The 10,434-nt window shown below is 40.7% G+C and overlaps 1 protein-coding gene across 1 annotated transcript; it reads right to left on the reverse strand.

The window, feature by feature from the left end:
• Positions 1 to 5,734: 5,734 nt before the first annotated feature.
• On the reverse strand, positions 5,735 to 8,667 carry LOC654331 (pancreatitis-associated protein I). The gene is given in 6 exon segments (NM_001038014.1): positions 5,735 to 6,018; positions 6,270 to 6,396; positions 7,260 to 7,397; positions 7,593 to 7,711; positions 8,259 to 8,366; positions 8,641 to 8,667. Coding segments are annotated over 5 exon segments (537 nt in total). The 5' UTR covers positions 8,344 to 8,366; positions 8,641 to 8,667; the 3' UTR covers positions 5,735 to 5,950.
• Between the last annotated feature and the right edge of the window lie 1,767 nt (positions 8,668 to 10,434).

Consider the following 10,434-nt stretch of genomic DNA (forward strand, 5'->3'; position numbering starts at 1 on the left):
TCTTTATCCATTCATCTGTCGATGGACATCTAGACTGCTTCTTCCATTCGTAAAATAGATAGCTAGTGGGAAGCTACTGTATTGCACAGGAAGTTTAGCTTGGTGATCAGTGATGACCCAGGCAGGTGGAATGGGGAGATAGGAGGCTGAAGAGGGAGGATATATGTATATACCTCTGACTGATCCACTATGTTGTACTGCAGAAACTAACACAACATCATAAAACAATTATGTTCCAATGGGAAAAAATAAAAGGAAAATAAATGTTTTAAACACACACTTATTGAGTGCCAATCAGGAAGCTGAATTTTAAAAAAATTTCCATCTTAACAGGACAGTTTACTACTTAAACACTTGTATTAATATTCTTTAGAGAATTAAAGGGTTGGGGTAGTTATCTAATGTTATCACTTTTTTAATCTAAAATAATGAGATATAAGCTTGCGAGTAATCTTTTTACACTAAACTCAGATTTTCAGGGATATTTGTAGTTGGATTCAATTGAAAGAATTACTACTTTATTTCTTAATCATCCTCATCTGCTACTATCAAATTCTACTTAGGCAAGTATTAGTTATTTTCTCTAGTTTGGGGGAAAAGGCAAAATCTGGAGATAAGGTGGCCTGTCAGTAGAGGAAATGGTCTGTCCACTCTTCCCTGCTTCTCTTTTCCATAAACCTCTCTCCAAATATCCTCCAAAATGTTTTCAGTGTAATAAGGAAGAATGAATCTTAGCTCAAATAAGATCTGTTTCTTTTACTTTAAACTTTGCATTTTATTGATTTTGCTTTGAGCTAAGAATGCTGCCTATAGCCTGAAATATACAGTATAACCCACCTAAAGAATCTGACTTCTATGTGTATAACACTTTTCCATTCATGTAGAGATAAAAACTTGCAGAACAGAGAATAATATTTGTCTTTGTCTTGTTGGGGGTTTACGGGAACACGATGACCTGACATATATGGACAGCAGCAAGAATAAAGGATTCCCACACCAAGAAGCTCGCAACAACCAAAAATCCCCTCCCTCACTTTCCTTTAAACATGTTTTGCTGAAATACTTCAGGGAGTTCAGGGCTTTGGGAGCATGAGCCACCCATCCTCCTTTCCTAGTCCCAAAATAAACTTTTCTCTGCTCCAAACTTCAGTGTTTCTGTTTGTTTGACCTTCCTGTATGTCAGGCACACAAATCTGTGATCAGTAACACCAGGAGGGCTGATTGCTGCATCCCTCTGGGCTACTTCTTTGCTTCCCTTTTGCAGCTTCTCCTGGAAGATCTTTTCTCACCTCCCCTGCTGCTCAGGTACATGGGAACTGGGCACCTGGAAACACTCCAAGAATGATAAAACTCCACTTTTGCTGAAGGAAAGTGGGATTGACTGTGGGAAGGATTCCTTATATAGGACAGTTCCAGCCTGTGCCAGGAAGGGCCTCTCCCCATTCTGGGTATCTCTCTGAGCCTATATCATCTGTGTCCCTTCTCAGGTCTTGGTTTTGTCCTGCTCAATTGTGAGACTTTGATTTCACCTCTATCTTTTGCTCATGTCCTGTTGTTATAAATCTTCCTCATTTACTCTGGTAAAACCACTCAAGCTAGACAGTGAATAGGGAAGTGGAAAAGGAGAGTTTTCATTTCCTCTACCTCCTCCCACATACATATTTTATCATTTTAAAAACTGAAGCATTTCAGTGTGATTTATAATGATAAATATTCACTTCAATTGTACCACAATTTATTAAACTCATCTGGTTTGTTAAATGTCAATATTATTTTTAATTTTCAACTTAGGAAATATAGGAATAAAAGCTTTTAAATTAATAATTTAAAATGCTCAGGATTGCTTGCAATGGTGTTGTTGTTGTTTTCATTTTAATCTTTCTGTGAAAAGGCCAGCAACAAAGAACTGGTTATGAATTTCCTACATTCCCAAAGTATCCACTTGGTTTAGTGACCCAGATTATGAACACCAAGTAGCCTTGTTCAAGTTCCAGGCAAATTTTAGCACATCCTTAGGAAAGCAGCAAAACAGCAATGTCCAGTCTAAACCTGATTTAGATAGAAAAAATTTCAAAAGACTTAAAAAATGACAATATCACAATATTTTCCAAGTGTCTTTCTAATCCTTTGTCCTTTCAATGTTCTCAGGAGAAGTAAGTATTTTTATTTTATCCTCACCAAATGACTTACTCACTTTTTGAAAATATACAGCATCACCAGCTTAGCTTTGAAAAATAATGACATCTAAATTTTCAGTATCTGTGGGATTGATTACTTTCAAAGGGAGTCTGAGAAAAACTCATGGCATACTTACCTGATCCTTTTCAGAACAAGAAACAAAAGGAGCATTCACGATGTAAGTTTACAAAGAAAACTGAAAAGGTTCAACCAAAGTTGTGAGAAAAATGAGAAGAGTGGTATTTTATGATGTCAGATGTCAACAGCAAACAGACAACAAGAAAGTAACTGATCCCTGACTTGGATTCTGAGGATCTGAGGTACTTCTCCTCACTCAACATGCTGTATATTTTGAGACTTTTGATGAAGGGAACATGGTAACTGTTGATAATTAAACAAAAAAAGAAGTCTTATATCCATTTTTATATTCTTTAATCCCAGTTGATTATGATGTCAAGTCTTACCTATTTCCAATTGTCTCAATGTGTGCATCACGAAAATCCCTGGGAACCTGAACTTCGTTATTCTCTTTCCCTTTTTCTCTAAGAGCTCCCAGATGTTCCACTAAGAAAACTCATGTTCTCCATCCTTGTGGGACACCTTCCTTAGATTTGTTGATAGTAATCATACCTGATCAGTTTATAATTTATATGATGCTGTCTTCTTTGCTCTAATTATGGCTCAAAGATGCACAAGTAATTCAAACTTAAAACAACAATCCATGACATTTTTCTGTCTAGCAATATGCTAGGATTTATTTACAAAGACAGGAGAAAGTCAGGATTGTTCTTTAATCAGTTGAGGAAATAATATATGTTCTACTGATATTGCTGAGGAATCAGTATTCCCAGATGCTTCTGGCAACTCTCTTGAACTATAAAAAAATGAAGCCAGAAGAGGGATAAAAGATGCATATAAAAGAGAATGCACACAGGAGAACCCCAGAGAAATGACACCTGAGTCCTGGTCAAACTAGCTCAAAGCCTTCCTTACTGTTCAATTCATTTCAGTCGTGTCTGACTCTTTGTGACCCCATGAACTGCAGCACACCAGGACTCCCTGTCCATCACCAACTCCCGGAGTCTACCCAAACCCATGTCCATTGAGTCAGTGATGCCATCCAGCCATCTTATCCTCTGTTGTCCCCTTCTCCTGCTGCCCTCAATCTTTCCCAGCATCAGGGTCTTTTCAAATGAGTCAGCTCTTCACATCAGGTGGCCAAAATATTGGAGTTTCAGCTTCAACATCAGTCCTTCCAAAGAACACCCAGGACTGATCTCCTTTAGGATGGACTGGTTGGATCTCCTTGCTGTCCAAGGGACTCTCAAGAGTCTTCACCTTACTGTTAAATATTTTCAATTATGTGATTTAGTAAATACCTTTATTTTTTTTTGAACCAAATCATATTGGGATTTTTCTTTCTTTCAACTGAAAATATCCTAACATAATGAGTTCTCCAATAGGAAGAATAGAATCCAGTCCCCATAGCTGTGTTAGCTCACCTCCCATTGAAAATGGAACTCAACTAAAATAGAAACTGACACAAGCACAATCAGTGTATACTTTTCAAACCCATTTTGTTACTTTAACCAGGGCAGAAACTCAAGACCTCTGGAATAGAATAATTCTAAGTTCATCTAAACTGTGAAGTGTTTCTACCAGAAGCTCTAAAGGAGTATTTAGTCAAAGCAGTCTACCTTAGAAATAGGATATGAAACTTAACAAACAATTTTAAAAATACACTGACCATTCATTTCATCTCTTCATTTGGGAAGCTAAACTCTTATGTGACAACACCATAGTACTCTTAGTCCATATGGAAAATTTCATCAGTGGTCTTGAAATGGTAACAGGCAGGAAGGTTAGGGGCCCCCAAATAGAGGAAATAGGCAGCAAGTGTCAAACATTTTTTATCTCTCTCTTAAGGGGCAGGAGGAAACAAACAAGTGTCAGATTTTTTTTCCTTCTCTATACAAAATTAAAAGGTTTCTTTTAAAATTCTGTGTTGTCATGATGACACCTGGTTCCAAGTAACTTAACTTTTCTCAAACTTTCAGCTAACCAATGTGTTTTTCTTATGGAAATGCTTTTCTTAAGCTATGTTAATGAACTATGTATTTACCCTAGGCTCTGTCTTTCTTCAAGTCGTTTTGCCTAAGATTCAGAACCCATAATGGCTCAACAAAAAAGTATGTTTTACTCAGGAAAATGTTCTTAAGCTATGTTAATGAGACTATGTATTTGCTTGGAAATCTGCCTTTCTTCAAAATATGATTGAGTCAAACAATCGACATGAGTCAGTTGTTTTATGGCCCAGATGACTCACCTTGTGCCATTGTTATCTCAAAATGCATGTTGTGGGTGAGGGCACTGGTGCCACTCTCTGAGTTTTGAGAAATTTCCTTTCTCTAATTAGCAGCCTCAGCCTGCTAATGGGTATATAACATCTTGCTGAAAAACTAGCAAGGGAAAACAGTTTCTGCCCCCTTCTGATGTCTATGTCAGAAGCCTTCTCTATCTATTTTATATTTTAATAAAACTTTATTACACAAAAGCTCTGAGCAATCAAGCCTCATCACTGGCCCCAGATTGTTGCCCTCTCCTCCAGAGGCCAAGAATCCCAGCATCTTTCACAGCTCAGCAACAACCTTTCATTCTCATATGAAAAAATGCTTTATTCTAAATTAAGGAATGGGCCCAAAATATTTTTTTCACAATAAAATCTTGTGGCGAGGGTGGGGTGGTGATAAAGTGAAAGGCAAATTAGTGGTCTTGAAATATGCAGATAACATGAGACATCTGGTTCTTGCCTTCAGATAGGTGATGAGAATTTCTCCAGAAAACTGTCACTTTTTAAATTCAAAATATGCAAGAGAAATCCTACCAGACAATAAGTTGACCCAAATCCTGTCCTAACTGTGTCAAAATATTTCAAGGGCCAAGATGAAGGACCTTCTGGGATCGGTTTTCCCAAGGGCCATCTAGGAACAGGGTTATCTAGGAATGTGGTTAGATGGACTCATGTCATCTGACTATGGGAAGGGAAGAGCAAAAGTTGAAAAACATTAAAAAATTGTACAACAATTTGAAAGCTTACCTTGTGTCTGTCAAAACTAATAACAAAACAATTGGGTTTGAATTTTGTTGAATGTTTTGTCCATTGATTTTTTAATTTACTCATTTCATTTGTATTTTATGAATATTAATAAAATCTGTTCACTATCCTTTTTACTTATGGTTTAGGAAATAGTGTTCTAAACATCATCTCCTAAACTGGTTGCCTCATACAATTAGAGACTTGGCCTAGGAGAATGTGTAAGCAGTAGAGTGTGTGGGAGAGCAAAGTCTTTAAATGGCCACAATCCACATCCTACAGAGAAACAGTGCTGATGTACTCTAATCACAAAAACACCAAGAGGAATACATATATACATATAGTTATTTCCCCAGAGATCTGAGTAAAACTAAGCAGAGATTGACCCCAGATTCTCTTCACTCAATCATTTCCTCTCCAGAATTTATGTATGAGAATGAAGCAGAGAAGACAAGCAAAGGAAAACTAAAACTAAATTTTTTATTATAGTATCATGAAAACTCAGATTATAAAGCATACAAAAGAACTTTAAATGAGGCTGGGGAGGAGGGAAAGACAGAATGAGGCAGTCAGGGTGAGGGTGTAAGGAAAATATCTCCTTCCAAATGGATCTTCACACTTGGTTCCAAGTCCATGATGAGCTGCAACAAGACGCAGGCTGCTGACTTCCCATCTGATCTAGCCCTTGAACTTGCAGATATAGGGTAGGCTCACATGACAGCTATAATCTTTCCATTTCAGATATCCTAGAGAGACAAAAGAGCTTGAGTCAATGGAGTTGGTGCAGCCTGAGGACCCAATGGAGAGGAATCCCAGATTCTGGCCTTTCACCAAAGTCCTACTCAAAGGGAAGAAGATAGAAAGAGAGATGAGAGGGGATGGGAGCAGACAAACCAATACTGTACTTCATAGCAGAGGAGGATTCTCTGACGATCAAGCCCAGAAATCGGGGATGAAAGGGAAAGACTAAGTAGAAGTGACCTTCTCTGTTTCTTACCTGATGTTCTGGACAGGATCCCACAGTGACCAGGGTTTGAGACAGTGGCAGGACTTCTCTCCCAAGCAAAATAATTGAGCACATCAGTGCTACTCCATTCCCATCCACCAGCATTGGGCTCAGAGCCCTGTGGAGCAGAGGATGGAGTTAGGCGAGCTAGAAAGGCCTTTAGAATTCTCCTGGCCTGATGCCCTCTGCTGGAATGCCTGGTCCCCTCCACGGCATTATGGAATTGGCTCTGCTCTTCCAGATGATGTTCCACAGCTCTCCTCTAGGAAACTCTCCCTAACTCCCTGCTTTACTTGGCAAATTCCACAGCCAATAATCATAAAGGCCAATAGAACACCTCAGAGTAACATGTCACTATCTGAACTACACTTGGGGATGCATTTGTGCTTATCCTTTAGACCTCCTAGACAATGCCTGTTTTATAAAAAAGAAAAGTGAGAATGAAAGTCTCTCAGTCCTGTCCAACTCTCTGCTACCCCATGGACTACACAGTCCATGGAGTTCTCCAGGTCAGAGTGCTGGAGTGGGTATCCGTTCCCTTCTTCAGGGGGTCTTCCCATCCCAGGGATTGAATTCAGGTCTCCTGCATTGCAGGCAGATTCTTTACCAGCTAAGCCACCAGGGAAGCCCCATTAAAGAAAAAAAAAAAAAAAAGAAAAATGCATCAATCCTAAATCTTGATTTAGGACTTGCTAAGAACAGCATATTCAGACTCAGGGAAACATAGAGAATTACAAAGCATGCTTGTGTGAATTGTGTAAAAGCTTGATAAGAGGTAGATTAACTTTAGCAGGAGTCTAGGAACTGACACAGAACTCAGCTCTTCAACTGCCCTCAAGGCCCTCATTTTCCCCAGTTATCACCTGAGTTCCAGGGATCTCTTGGGTAGTTTCTGGGCTGGCAAATGGGATGGGGGTGGGGGGGAAACTGAGTGGCCATAGCATCTTTGGAAGTAACAAATTATAAAGGAAATAAATATACCTCTGTTGGGTCATGGAGCCCAATCCAGACGTCTGAGTGAGTATTCAAGTTGTCCCTAACCAAGGAGGCCAGGAAGGCTCCCTCAGTCCCACTGAGCACAGACGCAAGGTGTCCTGAGGGTCTCTTCTGGCAGGCAATCTGTGTGGGGAAGGGAGAGACACAGGAGAAGCTTGAGATACCACTAGGGGAAGGGCAGGGCCAAGAAGGGATGTGTTTACAAACATGAACTTCTTATTCTCAAACTAAGGAAGCTCTTGAGGATCCCCATTCCCTACAACCCTGCCTCTGATTTGCTTCTCCTTATCTCTATTAACTGCAAACCCCGGAACTCACATTTGCACCCATCCAGCTTCTGGCTGCTTTATACAAGGCATAGCAGTAGGACCCATAGCCTATGGCACCTCTGGGACAGCTGATCCTTTCAGAGAGCAGTTTTATTTCGGGTTCTTGCCCTGAAAAAGAAGAAATAAGAGAGAGGGATGAGGTAAAATGGAGATAAGGGATTAAAGTACAGAGGTGACCTTGGAGAATATCTATGAGGCCAGTGCTTGGGGCAGTGATACCAAACTCCTAAGTACCTCTCACCATTGCCAATATTCCAAGGGTTTATCTTTCTTAAAGTATGAACTAGATGTACTAGTTGGGAGATGGTGTGTTTTCTTTTTATGTATCTGCCTAATTCTTTTCCTCCTCTGGACTGTTTGTTCCTACATTGGATCCTCATCATTCTTCTACTCTTATCTCTGCTTTTCCTCCTTAATCAACTCACATAAATTAGACACTACTGAGAAAATGAAAATCATCTCATTCGACTATTATTGAGCCCCTGGGGTGCTTCCTACCACTAGGTACCCTGAAGGAAGGAGTGATGACTCAGGAATCCAGGCCTTTATGTTGTGCGGGGATATCCCATTACCAGCGGAGGCACAGGAGCTTTCCTCCTCATCTTGGCCCTGAGCAGACACTGGGAACCCAGAGCTAGAGGCAGAGAAATCTCACCTTGGACCTGAGACAGGAGCATCAGGCAGGAGAGCAGCATCCAAGACAGTCTGGGGAGGCCCAGGGAAGGCAGCATTGTGTCCATGTGGAGTGGAGGCAGCTAGAGAACTAAAAAAAGGGTGGTCAGAGAGAGGGTATGAGACCCCCTGTTGTACCTCTTGTCTTTTCCTTCATCTAGTCCCCTAGGAAAAAATCCTTCTTGGTAGCATCCCTCCCCTTCCATAGTGCTGGAAAAAATTAGAAAATCTATACATCTTAGTGCACCTGAGATCTCCCAAGTCTGGCTTCCCCTGGTCTCAGAGCTCCCTTGTTCTCTGAAGACATGGGTCCTTGTATACTTTCCCCCCATCACAGGTCTCACCTTGTCTCAGCTCCCACTTACCTCTCTTGCAGGGATCTGCACTGGCTTGTCAGGGCAGAAAAGACTGGGCTTTTATAAGAGAATTTGAGGGAGGGGCACTGAAATAAATAGCAGGAAAGAGGAGCCAGGACAGGGACTCAAGGACATTCCTGCCACAGGGAGGAGTCTCTTCCCAGAAAAGCCTTGGAGTTGCCACAAATGCTGCCTCTTCCTCATTATCATATTAGCACTTTTTCCTGGAAGAGATGAAGTTTGTTCTTCCCACTGACTTTTCCATAATTAACCTCTGTGGCACAAAACAAGTTAATTGTTTAAGGGGCACGTCTACAGGAATAGTTCTTCCGGTTGACGTCTCAAGTGCTCACTCTTCTAGGCATACACATGTATTTTTTCTAATTGTGTAGTGGAAATAAATAAATATTGGATTATTAAGTGGAGATGTGTATGGGAACTATAAGTATCACAGATAAGTGAGGGCAAGAAGATACTGAAAGTAAGAGAACAGAGGTTCAGCATTGCCTCTTCTACATGGTAGTTCATTTTAAAGAAACTTCAGAATCATCTCGTAAGTCGCTGCTGCTGCTGCTGCTGCTGCTGCTGCTGCTGCTGCTGCTGCTGCTGCTGCTGCTGCTGCTAAGTCGCTTCAGTCATGTCCGATTCTGTGCGACCCCATAGATCGTAGCCCACCAGGCTCCCCTGTCCCTGGGATTCTCCAGGCAAGAACACTGGAGTGGGTTGCCATTTCCTTCTCCAATGCAGGAAAGTGAATGTGAAAGTGAAGTCGCTCAATCGTGTCTGACGCTCAGGGACCTCATGGACTGCAGCCTACCAGACTCCTGCGTCTATGAGATTTTCCAGGCAAGAGTACTGGAGTGGGTTGCCATTGTAGATGAGCCAAAATCTTAAGTGAAATGAGAGGCATAAATTTCCCTTTCTGGTATTCTGAGAGATGGAGTTTCCCAGTGGATAGCGATAATTTGATATAATAAGAGGCAATGAAGGAATTTCAAACCTAGGAGTTCTATAGTCAATAGCTGTAGAGCTAAAGGAAGAATGAGAGAGGTGAAGGAATGATCAGAGGAGGATCTGGGTTAAATTGTAGATCTGATCCCACACTGCATGTAAGTTAGATCTCTGCTCCTTCAAGATGTTCAGTCTGCTGGGCTGCTGACAATCACCTTCCAAGACTATCACTGGGCTATTGATGAAAAGTCATTTCTATTACACTCTAGTCAGGTGATCAGTGCTATATGAGAACACTAAGAAAACTTCATTAGTCAGGTTTATGTTTGAGCTGCCAGCTTTGGTAACTCTGAGATACACGACCTGTGATTGAGGTTCAGATTGGCCCATCTAGGGAAACATTATAGGAATTCTCTATATAGGCCCTGACCCTCATGTGATCTTTATAGCTAGTTTGTGTGCCAGTGGAGCTTTGCAAAGAGGTCAGTGCAATCAGGGGTGTAATTGATTCATGCCCTGAGACTCCAAAATTGAATAGGACCCACAAATAATCTAATAGGAAGGATAGGAGAGCCAAGGGATTCTTTTGTTAAATAAAAACAGAAAGAAAAGGAATTACTTCACAGACATGTGCAAGAATGTATAAATAAATACAAAGCCATAACTATCATGAGAGCTAGGGGAAATTAAAACTCAAATGATCAATTTATCATGGAAATGATGATTATTAGGATTATTTGAAACATAATATTACTACATTAAAATAATTATTTGAGGGAATTCCCTGACAGTCCAGTGGTTGAGAGTCCATGCTCTCATTGCTGAGGGCCCAGGTTCAATCCCAAGAAGGGT

Source organism: Ovis aries, chromosome 3 (assembly GCF_016772045.2).
Source record: "Ovis aries strain OAR_USU_Benz2616 breed Rambouillet chromosome 3, ARS-UI_Ramb_v3.0, whole genome shotgun sequence".
Classification (NCBI taxonomy): Eukaryota; Metazoa; Chordata; class Mammalia; order Artiodactyla; family Bovidae; genus Ovis; species Ovis aries.